General features: G+C 44.1%; 1 protein-coding gene across 3 annotated transcripts in view; it reads left to right on the forward strand.

Moving 5' to 3' along the window:
• Positions 1 to 21,829, forward strand: part of NDOR1 (NADPH dependent diflavin oxidoreductase 1) — a 260,429-nt gene extending 238,600 nt beyond the window's left edge. For all 3 annotated transcript variants that reach the window (XM_033961410.1, XM_033961409.1, XM_033961411.1), the window contains exons 14-15: positions 14,218 to 14,312; positions 18,349 to 21,829. In XM_033961410.1, coding sequence (XP_033817301.1) covers positions 14,218 to 14,312; positions 18,349 to 18,493 — 240 coding nt within the window. In that variant the 3' untranslated portion in view covers positions 18,494 to 21,829. The remainder of the gene's footprint in view (positions 1 to 14,217; positions 14,313 to 18,348) is intronic.
• The last annotated feature ends 3,552 nt before the right edge of the window (positions 21,830 to 25,381 follow it).

A 25,381-nucleotide genomic window follows, 5' to 3' on the forward strand; every position in this document is an offset into this window, starting at 1 on the left:
TAGCGACGTGAAGTCGGATTGATTGGGATGTGAGTGTAGGCCTCTTTGAGGTCCAGGGAACATAGCCAGTCGTGTTGAGAAAGAAGAGGGTACAGCGTGGCAAGGGAGAGCATTCTGAACTTCTCCTTGACCAGACATTTGTTGAGGTCCCTGAGATCGAGGATGGGACGAAGGTCTCCTGTCTTCTTGGGAACCAGGAAGTAGCGGGAGTAGAATCCCTGACCCCTTTGGTCCGGAGGCACCTCTTCGATGGCATTGAGAAGAAGGAGGTATTGAACCTCTCTCAGGAGGAGGGGGGTTTGGGGGGAGTGAGAAGCAGACTCTACGGGAGGATTGTTCGATGGAAGAGTCTGGAAGTTGAGAAAGTAGCCATGGCGAATGATGTTGAGGACCCACTGGTCCGATGTGATGACCTCCCAACGGCTGAGGAAGATGTGGAGACGGCCTCCGATTGGTTGAGGAAGAGGCAATGAAGGCGGGAGACTGGCTATGCCCTGGAGAGAAGAGTCAAAAGGGCTGAGAGGGTTTGGAAGGTGGCAGAGGTTTGGCAGGTTGGTTGGACTGAGAACGAGCCTGGGTGTGGTGGTGTTGCTGACGGTGCCGCCTAGGTTGTTGTGAAGGCGGATTGAGCGGTCTGGCTGAGAACCTGCGTTGATATGAGGACTGAGGTCTGTAAGGTCGAGCAGGTGGAGCCTTCTTCTTGGGTTTAACCAGTGTGTCCCATCTGGTCTCATGGGCCTAGAGTTTCTGGGTGGTTGAATCCAGGGACTCCCCAAAAAGTTCATCCCCAAGACAGGGAGCGTTGGCTAGACGGTCTTGGTGGTTGATGTCCAAATCAGATACTCTCAGCCAAGCCAGGCGGCGCATGGCAACAGCAATGGCAGAGGCACGAGAGGTCAGCTCAAAAGAATCGTAGATAGAGCGTACCATAAATTTCCTCAGTTGAAGGAGACTGGAAATTTGTTGCTGGAAAAGTGGAATCTTTCTCTCAGGAATATATTTTTGAAGGGCGGACAGCTGTTGGACCAGGTGTTTCATGTAAAATGAGAAGTGGAACGTGTAATTGTTCGCCCTATTGGCCAGCATGGCATTCTGGTAGAGCCTTTTGCCAAACTTGTCCATAGTTTTGCCCTCTCTGCCAGGAGGGGTGGAGGCATAAACACTGGAGCCCTGAGTTTTCTTCAAGGTGGACTCAACAAGGAGAGACTCATGGGGCAATTGAGGTTTGTCAAACCCCGGGATCGGGATAACCCGGTAAAGGCTATCTAACTTACGGGGGGCCCCGGGGACTGTAAGAGGGTTCTCCTAGTTTTTATAAAAGGTTTCCCGTAGGATAATAATAATAATAATAATAATAATAACTTTATTCTTATATACCGCCAACAATCTTGCGACTTCTAGGCGGTTTACAATAAAGAGAAGTGGTTTACAATAAAGAGAGACTGTAAATACAATAAAGAGAAACTGTACGTACAGCGAATTAAAGGGTATAGCATTGTACATCTGGTAATTCCAACATTAATAATATTAACAACAGTTTGTGTGCTGCAAGACCAGGAAGTGCCATGCTGCTTACACAAATTTAGAAATATTCCATGAATTGAATGGAGTGTTCATGGTTAGTGATTAGGGTTGGGGTTTACAATTTACAGGATCGGGTATGTGGTGGTATTATGAGGGGGGCTGATGTTCTGGTTCGTTACCTAGGTATTTCAAGAATAGGTAGGTTTTTAGGTGTTTCCTAAATTCGCCATAGTTGTTTGTGTGTGCAATTAGTTTTTCTAAGTCTTTACCCCATGTGGCTGCTTGGTACGATAGCAGTTGTTGATGGTATCTCTTATATTTACACCCTCTAGCCGGTGGGGAGACAAATTTCAGGATGTCATGCACGGGTAACTTAAGGAACTCCTTAGGCGGTTGGTCAAAATCCAGGGCCTCTAGAAAGGCTTGGGATTTTTTGGAGTCTGACTCTAGAGGGAGAGACAAAGCCGCTGACATCTCCCTGAGGAACTTGGAGAACGAGGATTGTTCAGGTTTGGAAGTGGTATCGGGCGCTGAGGGTTCCTCGTCCGATGAGGAGACATCCTCCTCGGTACCGGGAGGGGATTCTTCCCATAAGTCCAGGTCCCGGACCTCCGGGTGCGCATGCCAAGAAACCGGGGTGGAAGGCTCGGTATGGTGGGTCTTAGATAGAGACTTGCCCGAGCGCACCGAAACGGTACCGGGAGAGGAAGATCGGTGTCGGTCCCGGTCCCGGTCCCGGGAAGAACGGTGCCCCGCCCGGTCTCAAGGCAGATCTGTAGTGGTATGTGAGTGAACTACAGGATGGGCACGGAGTTGTTCCGCCGAGAGAATCGGCATGGACGTATTAAGTGGCACCGATGGGGTGGATACCGGTAGTTCGGTGCGGGGCTCGGGCCGGTCTGGTACCGAAAGGAGCGGTGCCAGGATAGTGGGTAACAGGTGCTGGAGTTGATGCTGCAGCTGTTCCTGTAATTGCGTTTGGAGGATGGCCGCGATGCGGTCATCCAAGGGTGGCACCGGAACCGCTTTCTTCTGTTTCGGTTCCATAGGTGCCGCTCCACGCCCCGGCGATGAGGAGGCCGATGACGAGGCACTCACCGAGATCGGGGCGAAGCGTTTCCGGGGCCGGCGTGAAGCCGGTAATGCCGGTGCCGCCCCTGTGGCTGGCGGGCGCTTGAGGGAAGAGGAAGGCTTCTTAGCCGGCTTACCTGGCGCCAGCGGCGCCGATGTCGGATCGGGCGTCGTCGAAGTGGTGGGTGTCGATTTTGGCGGTACCGCCGTCGACGCAGTGGATTCCATCGCAGACCCGGTGCCGAATAGGATGTTCTGCTGGATCTGGCGATTCTTAAGTGTCCGTTTTTTAAGAGTGGCACAGCGGGTGCAGGAGTCCGCCCGAAGCTCAGGACCCAAACACTGCAAGCACCAATTGTGTGGGTCAGTGAAGGAGATCGGGCGTGCACACCGCTGGCACTTCTTAAAACCTGGCTGCGGGGGCATGAATGAAAATACGGCCTCCGCAAAATCAAACCCGGAGGCCTGTATAGTGGCAACAGGCCCCGCCGGGGCTAGTTCGAAAAAGGAGAAAAAAGAAAGTATTTTTTTAATTTTTTTTTTGCAAAGGAGAATAAAAAGGAACCTGAAGGTAAGAAAAGTAAAATAACAGGAAAATTTCGGGAAGGCAAAAGTAGTTTCAACGGCCGTTGAAAAAAACACGCGTCTTCTTCGCTCCGCGGAAACAAAGAAACTGGGGACCACGCACTCCTCCGTCGGGCGGGAAGGCGCATGCGCGGTGCGGCCAACTAGAACTTTCTAGTTAAAAAGGTCCGTACCGGGGCTCCGTCGGTGACGTCACCCATGCGTTAAGAATATGCTGCCTGCTTGTCCTGGGATAAATATTTTACCCCTGCTTCTTATTTACTCATAATTTAACAATTTTAAGAGTAGCAAATCATCTGGACTGGATGGTTTACATCCCAGAGTATTGATAAAACTTAAAAATCAATTTGCAGAGCTAGTGTTAGTATGTGTACTGGTAATTTATCTTTAAAATCAAGCATGGTACCCGAAGATTGAAGGGTGGCCAATGTAATGCCAAATTTTTTAAAGGGTTCGAGAGGTGATCGGGAAATTATAGACTGGTGAGCCTGACATCAGTGCCAGGTAATATGGTAGAGACTATTATAAAATACAAAATTATAGAGCATATACAAAGGCATGAATTAATGAAACCGTGTCAAGGGAAATCTTGCCTCACTAATTGTTCTTTGGAAGGATGAATAAACATGTGAATAAAAGTGAGTTAGTCGATATTATGTATCTGTATTTTCAAAAGGCATTTGACAGAGTACTCATGAATGACTCCTGAGGAAATTAAAAAGTCATGGGATTGGAGACTGTGTCAAAGATAGAAAACAGAGTAGGGTTAAATGTCATTCCCAATGGAGAAGGGTAGATAGTCGGCATTGCTGTGCTGGGACTGCTGCATTTAACATATTTGTAAATGATCTAGAGATGAGAATAGCTGGCAAAATAATTAAATTTGCTGATGATACAACGTTTATTCAAAGTTGTTAAATCACAAGAAGATTGTGAAAAATTACAAAAGGACCATATGAGACTAGAAGACTGGGTATACAAATGACAGATGTCATTTAAAGTGAGTACATGCAAAGTGATGAACATAAGAATTGCCGCTGCTTGGTCAGACCAGTGGTCCATCGTGCCCAGCAGTCCGCTACCGCAGCAGCCTTTAGGTCAAAGACTAGTGCCCTAACTGAGTCTAGCCTTACCTGCATGCGTTCCAGTTCAACAGGAAGTTATCTAACTTTGTCTTGAATCCATGGAGGGTGTTTTCCCCTATAAAGAAGAGCGTTCCAGTTTTCCACCACTCTCTGGGTAAAGAAGAACTTCCTTATGTTTGTACGGAATCTATCCCCTTTTAACTTTAGAGTGCCCTCTCGTTCTCCCTACTTTGGAGAGGGTGAACTATCTGTCTTTATCTACTAAGTCTATTTCCTTCATTATCTTGAACGTTTCGATCATGTCCCCTCTCAGTCTCCTCTTTTCAAGGGAGAAGAGGTCCAGTTTCTCCAATCTCTCACTGTACGACAACTCCTCCAGCCCCTTAACCATTTTAGTTGCTCTTCTCTGGACCCTTTTGAGTAGTACTGTGTCCGTCTTCAAGTACGGCGACCAGTGCTGGATGCAGTATTCCAGGTGAGGGCATATAGTGGCATGATAACCTTCTCTGATCTTTTCGTGATCCCCTTCTTAATCATTCCTAGCATTCTGTTCGCCCATTTCGCCGCCGCCGCCACCACCACACATTGCGCGGATGGCTTCATTGACTTGTCGACCAGTACTCCCAAGTCTCTTTCCTGGGGGTCTCTCCGAGTACCACACCAGACATCCTGTATTCGTGTATAAAATTTTTGTTACCGACATGCATCACCTTACACTTATCCACGTTAAACCTCATTTGCCATGTCGCAGCCCATTTCTCGAGCGTATTTATATCACGTTGTAGGTCTTCCCAATCCTTCTGCGTCTTCACTACTCTGAATAACTTCTGCAAATTTTATCACTTCGCTCGTCTTACCAATTTCCAGGTCGTTTATAAATATGTTGAAGAGCACGGGTCCAAACACTGAACCCTGCGGCACTCCACTTGTGACGCTTTTCCAGTCCGAGTATTGTCCATTTACCCCCATTCTCTGTTTCCTATCTGCCAACCAGTTTTTAATCCATGTGAGTATTTCACCCTCGTTTCTATGGCTCGCAATTTTTCGTAGTAGTCATTTATGCGGAACCTTGTCGAACGCCTTCAGAAAATCCAAATATACAATGTCGACCAGGTCATCCTTGTCTATCTGCCTGTTAACTCCCTGAAGCTAGAAAAAACACTCCAGAAGAGAAAGAAAGCCAAGAAATCACCTTGAATTTCAGAAGAAACCAGAAAAGTAGCAAAACAAAGAAGACAAGCAAAACTTTCTGGTGATAAGAGAAAAAGTATCACAAATGCACCAAGTGTTTCAAGTTTGACAAGACAGAGAACGATATCTAAAGGATATTTCTTACATAGTAACAGTAACATAGTAAATGACAGCAGATAAAGACACGAGTGGTCCATCCAGTCTGCCCAACTATACATGCTCCATAAATTAATTTAGTTTAAATGGTCTTTTTTCTTGGTATAATTCCACTTTATTCTGGGACCACTGGGTTATTTCCTTCCACCCGCCAGGGTCTGTAGTAAGCCTCAAAACTTCAAAGACTTTTACCCCCGTCCCTTACATACCCTCCTCCCTGAGAATACTCACCAGTCTTTTACAAGCTAGCTGTAGGAGCTCATCTTTTCTGCTCATGTTTTATTTTGTGATCTTTCAGTATTTTTAGTTCGCAGTTTTCGCCCTCGTGCTGTGGAGGTCCCCTGCGGGAGATCACAGACTATGGGAGAATGTCTGCATATCAGATTGGGGCTCTGGGACCTTTCCCTTGGGAGCTAGCTCACCCTAGGTTTGTCCGCTAGTGGGTGTAGCGCAGGCTGAGATGGTTCCATGGAAGCGCAATTGGGATCAGAGCCAAACTGCGCTTTTCCGCCAGGCATTTGCTCGGTGTGCCCAAGGGTGTCGGAGGTCTCCGGTCTTGCTTATCAGGACTGTGGGGCAGTCAGAAGACTTGAAATCCAGATTTCCAGTTCACTGAGGCAAAGGATCTCCCAACAAGTTGTGTTCAGCTGCAAGCAGTTTCTCTCATTCAGGGTAGTGAGTAAAATGTTGCAGTTTTCCTGTGGCACATGGTTCTGTGAGAGCAAGCTAACAGCTTAAATCAGAGATTTGGGGGAGGGGTCTTTAAAAAGGGAGTTTTAGGTAGTTTCCCTGAATGTCCTATGCCCCCCCCCCAAAAAAAAAAAAATCATAAAATCTCTGTTTTTAAGGGTTCTCTGTGGTTTTCCTGGGCTATTTTTGTCAAAAACAGGGCCTCAGTGGCCATTTGGGATTTTTCCCACATCTGATTTTAAAAAATTATTTTTCATACTTGCCAGCTTCATTTTTTGAAAGAAAACCACATAGATGACCTCCCCAGGGCAGGATGGGATGGATTCATACCTCTTTTGCGGTAGATGGCTGTCGGTTGCGCTCCACTGCAGACCACGAGGATCTTCAAGCGCCTTTTGCCCCGACTCCCATGAAATTGACGTCAGGGGGCCCTGAGGAGTGCGCTGGCAATGTTTTGGTGAACCACAAGTGCAGCTCCAGTGAAAAACCTCATAAATCTTTCAAACATTCCAAATCTGAGATGCTGAAGTCAGTTCCCGCCACAGAGGATGGTTTTCCCCTGGAATTTGTGCACATGCTTTATCAGGCATACTTAGTTAAAAAGAACCTGCCTGTTTCCCTTCCACTGGCTTTTATGCTGATCACAGGGTCCCTGCTCCAAGGGACCAGGGACTTTCTACTTGTCTTCCTGCGAGTGTACCGGGGAGTAAGTTGGCTGTGCCCGCAGTTGTTGCCATGCACTCTTTCCATTCCTCTGCTTTCGGAGGGCAGCTCTACGGCAGCCACGGACATGGCGAATCTGGCAGATTTCCAGGATCCGGACTGGTGCGGAGCCTGTGATTTGGGGGAGGACTCCACTGTGCGCAGGTTCTTCTAACCCGCACACCATGTGGATTTAATCTCCTGATTTTCTGCAGGAATTGAAGCTATAGACAGACCAGCTGGTCTCTGCTGAATGTTCCCTTATGAGTGACCAGAGGCTACAATCTGCCTCTTTTCCTGATCATCCTGATGTTGTCTGTATTCTTACAGCTATCAGGGAGACTTCTGAGGGTCCCTTGAAATGTGCTCGAGCCATGGTGCAGCTTTATCCCATGGTGGATGGCTTTAACAAGTGCTTTACTTCACTGAAGGTGGATTCTTTGGTGGCACAAATCACCAAGCTTACATCTCTCCCTAGACGATGGGGGCATGGGGATCTTGAAGGATGTCCAGAACCTACGTGTGGATTTTCTCCTTAAGCATCTTTTTGATTCAGACGTAGCTGGGATCAAAGCAGCGGCGACCTTCTCTTTCGTGGCTCGGGCATGCCACTCTAAGCTGACATTGTGGTGCTTCAGGATTTGGATTTTCTCAACTCTAGAATAGATTACATGGCGGCTGCCCTGTATAACATCTTTAACATTTTCACCAAGCTTGGCGCCTATTCTGTTTCAGCTCTTAGGATGCTCTGGATCCTGCAGTAGTCTGATGATTCATCTTCTAAGGCTACATTGAGCTGATTGCCCTTCAAGGGTCAGCTCCTGTTTGGACAGGGTCTGCATTGGAGACGGTGTGCTCGGTGATCTCATCGGTGGTGCTGGAGGAGTTTCTAGCCTCAAAGACAACGAAGATGAAAGTGAGGTAATTCAAATCTTGATAAAGCAAAACTCCACCTCATAGAGTGAGGTGGAGTTTCTAGCCTCCCTGGATCTGATGGAGGCGGATCTCCACATTCCCATTTTCCCGGACCACTAGAAGTACCTGTGATTCCATATTCTGGGGCAACATTTCTAGTTTGCGGCACTGCCCTTTGGGTTGGGACAGCACTCCGGAACTTCACCAAAGTGATAATGGTGGTTACAACCTATCTGCGCTCCATGGATATCCTGGTTCACCTGTATCTGGACAACTAGTTGATCAGAGTGCCCTCTGTTCAAGGGGCATAAGGCAGTACAGTTGCTTCAATGTCCGGGTTGGGTGATCAATTTCAGAAAGAGTCCACCCAGGATTTGGAGTATCTGGGAGTTTGGTTTCACACGGATCAGAACAAAGTGTCTCTGCCCGTGTCCTATCAGGAGAAGCTACAGTAGGTTATCAGGGACCTTCTGGCCACTCCAGTCCCGACGGCTTGGCAGTATCTCCAAGTTCTGGGGACCATGGTGGCATCGATCGATGTGGTTCTTTGGGCCAGAGCCCGCCTACATCTGTTGCAGGATGCCCTGCTTTCATGCTGGAATCCATAACGGGACCTATTACATGCATCCCTGCCCAGGATGACAGTGGCGTGCAGCAGTTTAGTGTGGTGGTTGCGTCCTCTCTCATTGTCCCAGGGTCTTCCGCTCCGGGTCTCGAACTGGGTGATCTTGTTGACTGATGCAAGTCTCAAAGGATGGGGAGCTGTGTGAATGTCTGTCCCTTTTCAGGGCCGGTGAGCACCCTCAGAGCACAAGTGGTCGTTCAGTTGCCTGGAACTGCGGGCAATTCGGCTGGCCCTTTTCCTCTTCAAGAGTTATCTCCATCATGATGGGGAGCTGTGTGAATGTCTGTCCCTTTTCAGGGCCGGTGAGCACCCTCAGAGCACAAGTGGTCGTTCAGTTGCCTGGAACTGCGGGCAATTCGGCTGGCCCTTTTCCTCTTCAAGAGTTATCTCCATCATCGTGCTGTCCATGTGTTTTTGGACAATGCCACGGTGGTGACTTCCGTCAGTTGTCAGAGGGCATGAAGAGTCCCTCTCTGAGTGTGGAGGCTCAGCTGCTCTTTTGGTGAACAGAGAGATGCCTCATAGTGCGGTCTGTGACGCACGTGGCAGGAGTGGACAATGTCCAAGCAGACTTTCTCAGTTGTCAGATGCTGGACTCCCAGAGAGTGGTCACTCTCTTGAAGAGCTTTCGTTTGCATAGTGGATCATTGGGGTTGTCCCACGTTCAACTTCATGGCAACGGCGGCCAACAAGAAAGCCCTCCGTGGCCCATAATGGGCGTCTGTAGAAGTGCATAGCAGCCCACGAGGGTCTGGTGATTCTGGTGGCACCTGATTACCTGAGGCGTCCGTGATATTCAAGTTTCAAGTTTTATTAAAATTTGATGAATTGCTTAATCTTAATACAAAGCAATGTACAAGTCTAAAAACACGTAATACATTTCTCAATACGGTGGGACAAGCTCATTAATATACACCAAACGATGGACAAAAACAGACCCTAAAGAAAAAAGGGAAAGAAATACAATATTTGACAGTAAAGGAAGACAAATAAGGAAAAAATGATGGGGGGAAATGACAACACTAACAGTCTGGCAGAAATGAAAATAGCAATAAAGTTCTAAAAAAGTTAACAGTTAAAAGCATCTTTAAAAAGAAAGCATTTCAACTTGCTTTTAAATCTGTCAATAAGACGATCTTCCCTTATATATATTGGCAGGGAATTCCACAATTGCAGAGCAACGACAGAAAAAAATGTATTGCCTCCGAGTGTTAATAGATTTCAAAGAAGGGATGACCAACAAGTGTTGGTTGTTAGATCTAAGTGATCGGGCAGGAGTATAGGGTATTAAGACGCGCTTAATGAAGGCCGGGATTTTATGGAATATTGATTTAAATGTTAATAGGCAGATCTTATAAGTTTTTTGGTGTACTACCGGAAGCCAATGAGATTTCTCAAGAAGTTGGATCACGTGATCGAATTTCTTTGCTTTCCATATAAATTTGATGGAAGCATTTTGAATAAGCTGTAACCATCTTGGTTTGGCTCCAGCTGTAACCATCTTGGTTTGGCTCCAGCAGGTTCTGGAACTCTGGCTCCCTTGTCATTCTCACCTTCTCACATAGGGTCCAATTACAATTAAGGATCTGGACCGCTTTGGTCTTATGGCATGGCTCTTGAGCGCACGCAGCCTTGACTAGCCAGGGCTATTCTTCAGCGGTGATTGTCACGTTGCTTCACAGCAAGCGGATGTCCACAGTGGCGACCCATGTGAAGGCTTGGAGGTGTTACCATGCCTGGTGCGCCACGAGGCGAGTGGTCTCTTCTTTTCCATTGATTCCTCGGGTCCTGGAGTTTCTGCAAGATGGCCTTAAGATAGGTCTAGCAGTAGCTTCGCTCCGGGTACAAATTGCTGGGTTTTCGTGTATGGGCCCTCCTTCCCTGAGGGGCTCATTGGCAGTTCATCCAGATGTGGTTCATTTTCTGTGAGGATCGTTGAATCTCAGGCCTCCCTTGCCCAACCTGGAGCCTTAATCTGGTTCTGCGCTCTCTTGCTTGTCCTCTGTATGTGCCTCTAGAGCAGGTGTCTCTGATGGATTTCATACTCAAGACGGTCTTCCTGGTGGCTGTCACCTCAGCCTGCAGGTTTTTGAAGCTTCAGGCCCTCTCCTGCAGGGTTCCTTTTCTGAAGATTACGGATTCTGTGGTGATGTTGCGTACTGTTCCTTCTTTTCTTCCGAAAGTGGTTTCCGTTTTCCATGTGACTCAGTAAGTCCAGCTTCTTGCTTTTGCTTCCTCTGGTTCATGGGAGCAAGACTGGGTGTTGCGGTCCTTGGCCGTGCGCAGAAGTTTATTGTGGTATCTGGAGGTCACCTACGAGTTTTGCCTCTCTGACCACCTGTTTGTCTGCTGTTCTCAAGACTGACAGCAATTTTCAGCAAAACAAAGACAGGAGACCACGGGGCTACAGTGTTCCTACTCACAGTTGCTGGTCCCGCCCACCTCTGACAACACTTCTTGTTTCCGAGCAGAGCCAGCAGTGCAATTAGGAACAGTAGAGCCTCACAGTCTTCCTTTCTTTGTTTTTGTTGATTCTCTCTGGATTTTTGGGGGGTGGGTGCATGGCATTCATGCCCCCCCCCCCCATTTAGAGCAAGGGAGGCTACAGCCCCTACCCAAGATACCCCAAATTAAGAATTTGTACAAATATATGTATTTTCAATTGAAAATATTTATTCAATATCTGTTAAAAGCCAACTAGTTACAAATACAGCCTTTCCATAGAGTTTCAATATAATTTGTACAAAGGAGAAGTCTTACAGAAAGTTCCAAACCATATACTGTCTGTCCAGAGCTCTCAAATTTATTCCAGGTTCACTTTCTTATGTCAAATGATTGTGTGACATCATTTCACAAACTTCACACAATTGGTCAAAGCATTTGCATTCCATAAAGGAATTCTTTACAATTTGCTCTATATGATACCATTTCAGCACAGAAAGCAGGGCCCCTTACAGGAGGCCAGAAATCATGCGTTTGTAGCAAAGGCCAGAGAGATCTCTGCCAAACTGGTTTGTTCTAAATTTTGAGAACAGCAAAATATACGTATATTCCTATTAAATGCACACAAACACATGTGTTTATGTTTATTTAAGATTTGATATACCGCTCCTGCATTTTACTGACCTAAACGGTTTACAATGTATCAAACTAAAATGAAATTAGGTACTTGAGAAAAACTACCCTATCTGTCCCAAAGGCTCACAATCTAGCTAAAGTACCTGATAAACTAAAAATAAGTAATAACAACATATAATGCATTTCCAAGATCAAGAATCAAAGAAATAGAAAATTAAAAATAAAATAAAACAAATTTAAGAGATAGAAAAGTCTCTGAAGCGGCCTGATAGTAAACAGTCATATTTTAGTGCAGGTCTTAAAACAACTCCCAGCACAGCACACTTCACAGATCTATCACTGGCAGAGCTTGAGAGCATCAAAGAAATGAACATTTCTAAAACATATCCACTAAAACTGTTATATGAAATAAATAAATCCAAATCAACATGAATCAGTACAAATTAATGCAGATTGTGGTCCCCATTCCATTATTCAATTCGGGAGAGCCATTTGAAAAAAATGTGCTTTTAGATGTCTCTTAAAATTTTGAAATGATTTTTCCTTCCTTAACTCTACTGGTAAATTGTTCCACAATATTGGAACTAAGTAGAAAAATGCACCATTTCTGGTTGAGGCAAGGTGAGCCTTTGAAATACTTGCATTCTGTAATCCCAGGCATGCATACCACACCACACACCATACAATTTTATGTACCTGTTATAAAAAGGAAATATCAAATAAGCAAAGCTTTTAACTCTAAGATCTAACTAAATAGTTATGAAAGCAAAAAAAAAAAGAATGCAGCAGAGAGCAAAAGCGGGAAGCTTGAGCTCAGCTAACATGCCCAGAGCTAAAACCAGGAACTAAAGTTGGGGGGCAAGGAATTTTTTGGTTGAAAGGTAAAGTTTTTAGATCTCTGCCTCCATAGATTTCAATTTAATTTAACTTTTATTACCTGAGTTCTTATTAAAGGCCCAGCAAGAAAACACACACACTCACTCTCTCACCCTGCTTGCTCATACACAGTTTCTTGGTAATCTGCTAGCTGCATACCTTTATAAATATAAAAATGTTTATATTTCCTTTTATGTTTGCATATACCAACAAATTGATTCCTTCATACTCCCCAGACTTAGAAAGGTTTCCATCCCTTGCTATTTGGGCCATAGTACCACATCTTTAGTTCCAACACTTATGTCTCAAACTATGACAAGACATTAGATTACTGGCAACCTTTTTGTTCTGTCTTGGCGCCTATTTTACTTGGTGTCCTCTTTCTAATTGTAAATCTTTATAATGCCTTCAGGAAAAGCTGTATAAAGCATGAACATAAGAACTGCCATCTCCGGATCAGACCCATGGTCTATCGAGTCCGGCGATCCGCACACGCGGAGGCCCTGTCAGGTATACACCTGATGTAGTTTTAGTCACCCATAACCCTCTATGCCATTTTCATAAGAGTACTATGGCTTTTCATGGAGGTATTAGAATACTGCTGATCAGGCAAGAAAGATGGGGAAGAGGCCTGCTATTGTTTTGACTTGTCTCTAAATATTAATGTGCCATTTTTCATTACTATACATTTACCAGTGGCCAGTAAACATATAAATCCTCCTATCGGCCAGTATCAATACACTAGGGGACAATTCTATAACTGGGCACCTCTATTTAGGCACCCCAAGGGCATTTGATAGAAGGTTCCATTATAGAGTATTAGCATAGCGCTGGCATAAGTACAAGTGCCTAAATGTGGTAGGACGTGCTGAGGATCGAGTCGGTTCAGCGAACGGCCACCAGGATGGTCATGGGGCTCAAGGATCTCACGTATGAAGAAAGACTAAAGAAGTTGCGGCTGTACTCACTTGAGGAAAGAAGAGAATGGGGAGATATGATTGAAACGTATAAGTACATCACGGGACGCATCGAGTCAGAAGATGATATCTTCTGGCTCATGGGACCCTCAACCACCAGAGGGCATCCGCTGAAAATCAGGGGAGGGAAGTTTCATGGCGATCCTAGGAAGTACTTCTTCACCGAAAGAGTGGTGGATCATTGGAACAGACTCCCACCCCAGGTGATAAAGGCCAGTAGCGTAACGGATTTTAAGAAAAAATGGGATACTCACGTGGGATCTTTAAGGGAGTAAATTCAGAGGGGGGATACTTGGAATGGGCAGACTTGGTGGGCTATAGCCCTTTTCTGCCGCTTTTTCTATGTTTCTATGAGTATGGATAACTTTAAATATTCTGTACATTATGCATATAAATGGGATCCCCACCTATGTCCTGCTTATGTTCCTCCCCTCGATATGCCTCCCTTCGCAGATACACTCTCATTATATGTTAAAGAGAATGTTTACCAAATAGTGCTTAAACAGCATGCTGACATTTACGTGTATAAGTGCTAATGAGCTAAACATTTATGCATGTAAATGAGTGATGAGGTTATAGAAATTACTTTATAGTGGCTAGATATGGATGGTGGCTTGTAGAATATACTGTAGATTCTCAGTGCCACTGACTACTTATGTAGTGGCGCTGAATGTACTTTTTTTTAAATACTGCAGTGGCATTTAAAAAATATACTCTGACTACTGATCTCTTTTCTCTGTAGGAGGATAAAGTATATGTTCAACATCGGATTATTGAGAATGGACATCTTGTATGGGATCTGATCAATAATGGGAGAGCTTGGATTTATCTAGCTGGGTGAGTAAATAGGTGCCTGGTTTATTTCTAGGAAACAAATGTAGGCGCACATTTTGATGGAAATGTCTGTAAGACTCAGGCTTTCCATGTCTCTGCTTCTCCATGAAAGTCTTACATTAATGTTTTTTTAAACTCTTTTTAATTTAATTGAAACAGGAAGTACTGAATATTTCCAACAGAGATATTCAGGGAGAAATTCTATAAATGAACTACAAGTTAGATGCCAAAAAACTGGGAACTGAGAGAAAGTGTTCTTGGAGCAGCACTGGTGACGGAGAGTACTGGCTGCTATCCTGTTGGACTGGATTTGCGTGCCTTTTGGTCGGTTTCCTTTGCTTAAAGTGCCCTATTGAACAGCAGGCACTTTGTAAGCCACCTACCTGACATTGGGGGCTTCACTCATTGAGTGAAAAAGCGGACGCTTCAGTGGCACGCTGCCACAGGGCTTGGCCAAAGGGGTGTGCCCTAAGGGGCACGTTTAGCCCCTTGGGAGCCACGAGGATCCAGCCATGAGGACTACTGGGGTGGTAGACAGGTGGGTCTAGTAGGTTTTGAGGGTGTTTGGGGGGGCTCACCATGACCTACAAGGGAGTTATGGTGTGATGTTTATGTCAATTCATCCAATGTAAATTCATCAAGTGCAATTTCTTTTCAACATTTTGCAAGATTGCTGATGTTTCTGATGTTCAACCATGGGATCTTCAGAAAACCAGCTCGGTCATTCGACTCAGGCTGGCTGGACTCCTCATTAGTCCCAATGACTTATTATCTATTTATATTCAATTGATTACTTATATCAAATTTCTTGAATTCATTTTTCTTTATACTTCTTACATTTTATTTTTGTTCTTTTTAACCACTTTTAATCTACTAAATACACCAAGAGTAGATAGTACACTTCTCCCTCCGTATTCGCGGTTTCAGCATTCGCGGTTTCGATTATTCATGGTTTTTAGCTTGCTGGCTCCTCCCCCCAAATTACATCAGCTTGCATAGAGAAATCGTTAATTCCAAGTGTTTACAGAGAAAATCACTGATTCCCAGCACTTCACCGTGTTTTGCCTCTCCTTCAGGAATAGGCCAGGTCTCCCACCATGTTATTCATGGTTTCACTATATTTGCGATGGTTTTTAATAGAAAACAGCGAATAACATATGAAAAAGTTATGTTGTTTTTTGTTGGGTTTTTTTGGAACCCACACAACTGGAGTCATTTCTTCAAGCGAATGAGAAACAATTTGAAATGATTGTTTAGGCTTGACTTAAGGTCATAAAATTGATTACAGTGCCTAGAGTAATTTTAGGACTTTGTTCCCATTTTCTTTTTTTTCTTAGGATTGTTTCTTTTAAAATTAGAACACTTTTCTCTCACTTATTGTGGGCTTGATGGAATTGCTTATAGGACTTTTTTTTGTAATTCTATTTATATCACTCCCAAATACAGACTGAGCATTCAGAACAAAGCAATGCAGTAACAGTATAGCAACAACAAAAGTAACAACACAGTATTCACAAAAACGGTGCACCCCTCAGCCCAAAAAATGTCTAGAAATCTCCCTCCACTATAACCCTCCTGAAGAACCTAACCCCCCATCCTCCCTGCCATCCCCTTCCCCCCCCCCCCCATGATGCTAGGGCTTATTTTCGGGGAAACACAGTATTAGATCTTCAGCTTAGCGGGAAAAAGAAGGGCAAACTGTATATGCTTTTGGTGCAGTTCAGCTGAAGAGAAATCCGGGTAGAATAGTCCTGAAAGCAAAGGACCAGTGCATTTTCATATCTCAAGGGTCCCTGCGCCCAGATCACTTGTAAAATCTCCATTTTGTGCACACAATTTAAAAGTTTGATGATCACGACTTGGGGATTACTCCCAGGAGCCCTCTTTGGTCCCAAGCGATGAGCTCTTTCGATTCGGAGCAGTCCTGCAGTCGAGTGCAGTGCTAGGGTCTCCGCCAGCCAAGTCCCCGCAATTCCTGCTCAACAATGGACTCTAGCAAACCCACCAGACGTAAATTTCCCCAGCATGAGCGATTCTCAAGTTCGTCTAATTTATCTTCTAGGGACTGTAGTTTGGTCTGCATTGCCGTCTGGGATGTTTTTATGCTAGAAACATCATCCTCCAGCGCGGAGACTCGCTGGCAACATGCAGCAAACTCCCTCTTAATGGACTCCAACTGTCCATCCACTACCTTGAGCTTATCTGTTAATGCCTGAAGCCGCTGATCTAACAAGGGTTTTATTACCACTTTTACTTCGGTAACAATTTCTTGCAGCCAGACAGAGCTGACAGTAGAACCTTCTGGGCCTACTCCATCGGCCATCTTGGAATCAGACGGTTTCTCTTTCTCTTTGCAAAGGGCTTTAGTGGCCATTGCCTGTGGGGAAGCTCAAATCCAACCCGTACTGGTAAAAGAGGCAGTTAGACAGAGAGGAAGGTAAAATTTTTGATGAAAAACCACAAACGAAATAGATAAATATCACAGATAAGTGGAGAGGGGTGCAGGAGCTCAAGGCAGGCACGTCTGCTCCTTAGCTCAGCATCACGTGACCCCCTTGTTCTATATTCTTTACTTTGTGTAATAACATTGTTTGAAATTCTTAATTTAAAAATACTTGGGAACTAAGTGTACATTCTATAACAGTAGAGTTGTGTGCTAGGTCTGTTCTAGAAAACCTAGTGTAAGTCAGTAGTTATGCACTAAACTTTAGTGACGCATCAGACGAAAGGCTCTGCTAGGACTGACCATGAGCAGCCTGTTTTGAGGCTGCCTCCCTCTGACCACTGCACATTGGGTAAGGAAGAGAAAGAGGGAGGGGAGAGCGCGAGGGAGTTCGTGGCTCAGGACCTCCACCTGCTTCTGCCATATCAGGGCTTGAGGGAGGGAGGAGGGCTTTGTGGCTCAGGACCACTGCTGCATTGGTACTTCAGGGCGGGAAGGAGGAGGATTCGTAGCTGCTTGGGGCTTGAGGGAGGGAGGATTTGTGGCTCAAGCCCTCTCCCCATGCATCACATGATGCACCAGGGAGGGGAAGGCCCGCCATTTTGGACTGGCGAGCCTCAGAGCAGGAGGGACCAAGCTTCCCTCCTGCTTCTGACAAAAGTACGGGGATCGGGGGAGCACTATTGTTTTTTGTGGGGGAGGGTAAGGGATGGTTCGGGGGGGTGTGCCTGGCACAGGATGAGGGGGACCTCCATTGGCAGGAGGGAGTGAGCATCCCTCCTGTTGATTTTCGCTGGGGAAGGGGGTCAGTTCCTTGTGCCATTCGGTGGTGAAACCTCGGGGGGGGGGGGGCTTTTTTCTTTAATGAGACAGATATTGTGTGTGTGTAACACACACAGCATCTGTGCCTGTTAAAAAAAAGGGCTGAAATATCAGTAAGACAGATAAGTGACTGGTCTTGACCAGTTGCTTTTTTTGGATCGCTAGAACCCATTGCTTTTTTTGTGCATCGCCAAGCAATGTTAGTGCATCAATCGCTCAGCTAGTTTGCGTGGTATTTTAATATTAAATAGTTAATTTACATGGCCAGATTTGAAAATGGGCGATCAAGGGGAAAAACACACAATGATCCGTTTTATGCATTGGGTCGGCAAATGTGATCATCGCTAAAGAAGTCAAAACTGGTTTGGCGACAGTCATTGACTTTAATGCATCTAGCTCTCTGTCGTCTTTGTGATGAGTGAGTGGATATTCACATGCTTAACACTGGGAGTTAAAGAAAGGTATCTGCATGGTCAGAGTAAGTAGGGGAGATAATTTCACAGCTTACACCAGGGATTTCAAAGTCCCTCCTTGAGGGCCGCAATCCAGTCGGGTTTTCAGGATTTCCCCAATGAATATGCATTGAAAGCAGTGCATGCACACAGATCTCATGCATATTCATTGGGGAAATCCTGAAAACCCGACTGGATTGCGGCCCTCAAGGAGGGACTTTGAGACCCCTGGCTTACACTGAAAGGGATACTGTATGTGTAACATTTGGAGAGATTCCAGATGATTGATGCCATGTGTGTATCTTTTTTCTTCTATCACCAGGAATGCCAAGTTAATGCCAGAAGCAGTAATCAGTGCCTTCAAGTCTGTTTTCCAGTCTGAAGGAGGGATGTCCCCTTCAGAAGCTGAACAATATCTGGCAATGCTTGAACAGTCACATCAATTCCAGTCTGAGACCTGGTCTTAACTCCAAAGAGAGCTTGGAGCTGTATCTTTCATCTGGTTATAACAGTGGGATATAGAGTCAGCGGCTGCACAAGTTGCTTGTGTGCCACTAGAATTCAATGTCAGCTGTAGTACCTTCATCAGGGTTTGACAGTGGAACACAGGGCCAGTGGCTGTACCAGTTGCAAGTGTGTCACTCAGGAGTTCAGGGTAGAGAATGACATAAGGCAAAATTTGTTCCAATCCCTGTCCTGTCCCTGCGGTTATTTGCATGTCCCCATCCCTGTTTCATTTTCTAGTTCAGAGCCAAGGGCTGTATCAATCACTCATGTAGTATTCTCTTATGGGTTATTATTCCATCGATTCATATTCTGAAACATCTATTGAAGACTATCGGAGCTCTTCTGTGCGCTGTGTATACCTTGAAAGCTACTCAGTTCCATGTGGTAAAAATTCTTGAACTATTTCCAGTAAATGCCTAAATTCTATGTTCTTAGAATGTGTAGGTTTGTATTTCCTTGTACACTGGCCTATTGAGAACTAGCAGAATATACCTGTGATTAAGCCCTCCAAATACTCTTCTCACTATATCCTTTAACCTTCATTGGAGTTCCTTTCTCTCCCAACTCTTGGAAATTGTGCCGAGCTCTACGATTGTGGAGAGGATGCGGTATGCAAACCTAAGGTTTAGTTTAGTTTAGATTAGATAGAACTGCAGTGGGATTTGAACCTGACTTCCTTGGTTTTCAATCTGCCACACTAATCATTCAACTACTGCTACTACTTATAATTTCTATAGCGCTGAAAGGCATATGCTGTACATGTCCATGTCTGAAGGGCTTGCATTCTAATTTGGACAGATAGGACATAGAGGGATTGGGGAGTTTCTTGGAGAGAGAATGATAGGATTGTTTATAGGTAATTTTACGGTGAGTGGGGTTGGGACTTGAAAGCAGCCTCAAAAATTGGGCTTTTAGTTTGGATTTGAATACTATTAGAGATGGAGCCTGACATAATGACTCAGGCGCTATGTTCCATGCATATGGTGCAGCAAGATAGAAGGGACGGAGTCTGGAGTTGGCAGTGGAGGAGAAGAGTATGGATAAGAGGGACTTGCCCAATGAATGGAGTTCATGGAGGGAGCATAGGAGGAGATAAGTGAGAAGAGAGATTGAGAGGCTGCAGAGTGAATTCACTTGTTGGTCAGTAAGAGGAGTTTGAATTGCATTCGGAAATGGATGGGGAGCCAATGAAGTGACTTGAGGAGAAGGGTAAAGTGAGTATGGTGGCTCTCGCGGAATATAAGTCATGCAGCAAAATTTTGCATGGATTAAAGGGGAGAGATAGTTGAGAGAAAACCTAAGAGAAGCAAGTTGCAGTAATCTAAGCGAGAGGTGAGGAGAGTGTGAATAATATTTGGTGCAGTAATACACCACTAGTCTCAATCACCATTAATGGGAGAACTTATTCCACACCTATGGTTACCAGTGACTCTCTTGCTTTTCCAGACTTTTTTTTAATGTGGTGTGCATCCACTCCCTCTTGGCATGGGAGAAGAGACTTTCCATAAACTGCTAACTTTATAGGACTCTATTGATCAACATGGCCCTTTAATTGGCATTGTTGTTCAGAAGTAACATGTGTTTTCTATGGCTCTTATGGGAGATCTGCATCTCCAAATGCCTGTTACTTGGCACTGTTGCTCTCATTCAACATCAAGTTATGTAAAGCAGCCATTTCACCATCTGCCAATTAAAGGGTTAAGACAACTTCCAAAGAAGTTAATTATACCAGTCCTGTTGAGAATAGACGGATTCACCACACTATTGAAAATTTGCTACAAAATGCTCAGGTGTCTGGAAACTTTTATTTGGGTATTCACCTACTGCTGATCATGTCTTCAAAGTTCTTATTTACCCTATCATTATTTTAATTGTTGTACAAATTTGCTATGTACTGTTATGATTTTCCTGTACTGCAAAATGAAACATATGTACATCTCTTTGCAGTGTATATCTTACAAAATACCTGTAATGTTTTGAGAAAGTTACACATGATTTTCCAGCATCTATTTCTGACACCAAATAATTTGCCTAATCTGGCATTGACTACTGCATTACACACCAGGGTCAGCTATAGTATATGGTTTCTTCCCACATCATCATATCCCCACTCATGGCATCCTGGGACATATAGGCTTTAACCTCCTCAGAAATTCCTGCATCCCCTATGCACTGTTCATTCTCTCTGTGATGGGCACAGAGGTGGCCTATTGGGCTTCCTTGCCCAGTAGTGGTTGCTGTACTTAAGACACAAGGTTTGGACTCATAATGGAACTTGCTTCTCTCCATAACCATGGAGACAATACTGTGCAGAACAGGAGACCTGCTGAAATAGCAGAATATGTAGTATTGAAGGTAGGAAAAGCATGAGAGTGGCAAGCTGGTGCCATTCACAGAAGAAAGAGTTTATGAACAACTTGAATAATTGAAGGAGGACAAAGCCATGGGACTGGACGGCATCCATCCAAGGATATTGAATGAGCTTAGAGAGGTTCTGGCGGTTCCACTTAAAGATTTGTTCAAAAATCCCTGGAAACAGGAGTGGTTCATGAGATTGGAGAAGAGCAAATGGTTCCAGAGATGAAGCAGGAAACTACAGACCTATAAGGCTCACTTCGGTTATTGGAAAAATAATGAAAGCGTTGCTGAAGGAGAGGATAGGGAAAGTCCTAGAATCAAAAGGATTACAAGATCTTTTTTTTTTTTTTAAATTATTTATTAATTTTCAAGTCACATACAAAAGTGCACAGAATATATAATCAATTAATACAATAATCAGCACTTACATCCAGACAAATAATAATATAAAGTACATTCCCCCACACACACACACCCTCCCTGGATGTATGAAAATCAATTCGGAATCAAAGGCTTATTTGTTCAATCAATTTTTACAAGTTCCGTTAATTGACCCAAGTCTCTTTAAATTTTTTATAATGCCCCAGTTGTTACGAATTCATTCTCTCGTATCTATAAAATTGACATCAAAAGTTAAAATTCAGTCTGTCCCAGTTTTTCGTTATCAACTGCTTAGTTATCCCTGTCTTTATAAGAAGAAGTCTGTTTTTGCTTGCAATAACTGGACTCTTAGGTTTTAATAAAGTCCCAAATAACACTATGTCATAGGACAATGGAATCAAAGCTTCCAATATCATATTGATTTTGCCTCAAATAGACTTCTAAAAATTGAGTATCAATGAACAATAGATTAGCAAGTGATCCAGTGTCCCTATATCAAGATGACAGTTTCAGCATCTATTAGATTTTGAACTGTCTAACTTTTGCAAATGAACAGGGGTCCAAAAAATTCTATACAATAGAAAAAAACAAGTTTATCTCATAGATGCTGACACTATATATCTCATTCTCCAAGTCCAAATCCGTGGCCATTGAGTAGCAGAAATATGCTGCTTTGTCTCAATGCTCCAAATGTCTTTTAGACTTGTTTTAGGTTTTTAATTCAAATATTCTGATATTAATTTATACCACTTGGCTGCCTGGTGCCCTTGCAAATCTGTCTGGAAACATAGGCCCGGCAAGCTATACTGATTTTTTAAGTTGCGCCAATCAGGGAGCCCTTTCTGAATGGCCTTTTTCAACTGAAACCATTTAAATCCTTGAGGCTTTGATATGCCAAATGATTGTTGCAATTGTAATAAATTTACCATTTTCCCATTAGAAATTCCATCTTCCAAAGTATGTATGCCTGCCTGCAACCAATGTTTCCAGAGGATTTTAGACTCGCCGATTTGTATCTTGGAGTTTAACCATAAGGATTGACACATAGATTGCTGTATTGGAGTAGGTGTTAAATTATTAATAAATTTTAATGTATTCCAGGTAGAAAGAAGAATACTATTGTCCTTATATATTCTAGGCAGCTTGATATACAAAATGTGGTTAAGACGTAATGGGGACCTGGAAATTGGTATGACGAGCGAGGTGATTAAATTTGCGGACGATACAAAGCTATTCAGAGTAGTGAAGACGCAGAAGGATTGGGAAGACATAAACACACTCGATAAATGGGCCGCAACATAGCAAATGAGGTTTCACGTGGATAAATGTAAGGTGATGCATGTCGGTAACAAAAATCTTATACACAAATACAGGATGTCTGGTGCAGTACTCGGAGAGACCCCCCAGGAAAGAGACTTGAGAGTACTGGTCGATAAGGCCGTCTGCGGAATGCGTGGCGGCTGCGAAAAAGGCAAACAGAATGCTAGAAATGATTAAGAAGGGGATCACGAACAGATCGAAGAAGGTGATCATGCCACTGTACTGGGCCATGTTATGCCCCCACCTGGCATACTGCATCCAGCACTGGTTACCGTACATGAAGAAGGACACGGTACTACTCGAAAGGGTCCATAGAAGAGCGACTAAAATGGTTAAGGGACTGGAGGAGTTGCCGTACAGTGAGAGATTAGAGAAACTGGGCCTCTTCTCCCTTGAAAAGAGGAGACTGAGAGGGGACATGATCGAAACGTTCAAGATAATGAAGGGAATAGACTTAGTAGATAAGGACATGTTGTTCACCCTCTCCAAGGTAGGGAGAACGAGAGAGCACTCTTTAAAGTTAAAAGGGGATAGATTCCATATAAATGTAAGGAAGTTCTTCACCCAGAGAGTGGTGGAAAACTGGAACGCTCTTCCGGAGGCTGTTATAAGGGAAAACACCCTCCAGGGATTCAAGACAAAGTTAGACAAGTTCCTGCTGAACCTAAACATACGAAGGTAAGGCTAGTCTATTAGGGCAATGGTCTTTGATCTAAGGGCCACCGTGGGAGCGGACTGCTGGACACGATGGGCCATTGGTCTGACCCAGCAGCGGCAATTCTTATGTTAATATCAGCCAATCCGGTAGATTATCCATGAGTTCAGGAAGGATCCAATACATACCCTTACGCAAAATGAAGGCTTGATACCTATAAAAATTTGGAAAAGATACTAAGGCTATTCTAGCAGTTTTACCCAGCCAAAGAAATTTTGTAAGAATCCCATTTAATTTTTTATAAAAGGAACTTTTAAAATAATCTGGTAGCATACTAATTTGGTAGCAAACTACAGGTAAAATCATTATTTTGACTGTTTGAACTCTCCCCCACCAAGAAAGATGTAATGGATTCCAATGCTCACACTTTTCTTTGACTTTCAATAATAAAGATTTTTCATTTACTGTCATTGTGTCTTCCAATATTCTGTGAATCATAATACTGTCATTGTGTCTTCCAATATTCTGTGAATCATAATACCCAAATATTTTAGACCCTCTTTCTTCCAAAGGAATGGGAATGGATCAAATAAAGCTTTTACACAGTGAACATTCAATGGAAAAACCTCTGATTTACTCCAATTTATTTTATCTAGAAAATTTTCCAAAACGATCAAGTCAATTCCAGTAAATGAGGGATGGTTGATTCAGGATTCTTCAAATGAAGCAAAATATCGTCTGCGTAAGCTGAAACTTTATAGTCCCGACCCATATATGAAATTCCCTTTATCTTCTTTGCCTGCTGAATGCCAACAACAAGGGTTCCAAAACAATATAAAAAAAAGCAAAGAAGATAAGTGACATCCTTGTCTAACTCCCCTTCTCAGACAAAAATGCTCTGAAATTGTATTATTAATATACTAGTGTTTAAGCCCGTTAGATTAACGGGTGCTAGAATATATGTGAAAATTACTGAAAACTTAATGTGAGAGCTTTAATATCCATTGTATGGTTGATTTATTTAAAGTTTTTATATTTTTCCTATTTGTTGCATACTTTGTGCTTAATAAATTGTTTTTTTGTCCATTTTTTCTGCAGATCTGTATAAGTCTGAGTGTCTGTGTGTCTCTCTCTCCTTGTCCAGTGTTTCTTGTGTTTTGTTTTTTTTCAATGTCTCTTTAGATCCCTGTCCAGAAATTCTGAGTGTCTTTGTCTCTCTCTCTCTCCTTGTCCACTGTATTTTTTTTTTTCAATCTGTCTCTTTAGCCCCCTGTCCTTCTGTAAGTGTCTGTGTGTCTCTCTGTCCTTGTCCTCTGTGGTGTTTTGTTTTGTTTTTTTTCAATCTGTCTCTTTAGCCCCCTGTCCTTCTGTGAGTGTCTGTGTGTCTCTCTCTCTCCTTGTCCAGTGTTCCTGTCCTTCTGTGAGTGTCTGAAATTTGTTTTGACAACTCTGGAAGCAAAGAAGAACATACATACCTCTTTACTTGCATTCAGGTTGGGTTGAGCTGCCACATTTGTTCTGGGAACATCACAAAGCTGTCTGCCTATATTTCTCCCCAGCCAATTTCCCTCCCTCTCAAGTCCCTGTGCACCACTTGCCAAGGCGCATCCTCCCACGACCCCGGTCTGCATGTTTAGGTGTGGCTGTGAGTTCGGGCTCTTCAAATGAGCTGATAATTAGGTGTGTGTGTGAGTTCGGGAGGAGCTGGCGCTTAGTTGTGCCTGTGATTTCGGGCAAGGTCGGTGCATAGTCGGCCTGGAGGAGTCGATCGGGCTGGGTCTCCCTTGCGCGATTGCAAGGTGGGCTGCGTGGGAGTTTGGCTTGTGTGAACAGCGGGCGTAGGGCTTCGTGTGGGGAAGAGTCCCGCCTCCTTTTTCAGTTTTTGTATCGCTGGTACTGTCGGCTTGGGCCACGTGCAGGAAGAGTTAAAAGCAGTGCTGGGGGCTCGGTAGGTGTTGGAAGAAGGCTGGGGAGCCTCTCAATGGATCGCTAAAAAAGGAGGTGGGGGTGGGCACTGCGAGAATATCTGTCGGGGGACTTTCGCCACAAGGGAGCCATTTTCAAAGCCGCCGCCGCCGCAGCTCCTCTCATGAGCTGCACTTGCGTCGGAAGATGAGAGAGGAGCCGCGGCGGC

The sequence above is a fragment of the Geotrypetes seraphini genome, chromosome 10 (genome assembly GCF_902459505.1).
Source record: "Geotrypetes seraphini chromosome 10, aGeoSer1.1, whole genome shotgun sequence".
Classification (NCBI taxonomy): Eukaryota; Metazoa; Chordata; class Amphibia; order Gymnophiona; family Dermophiidae; genus Geotrypetes; species Geotrypetes seraphini.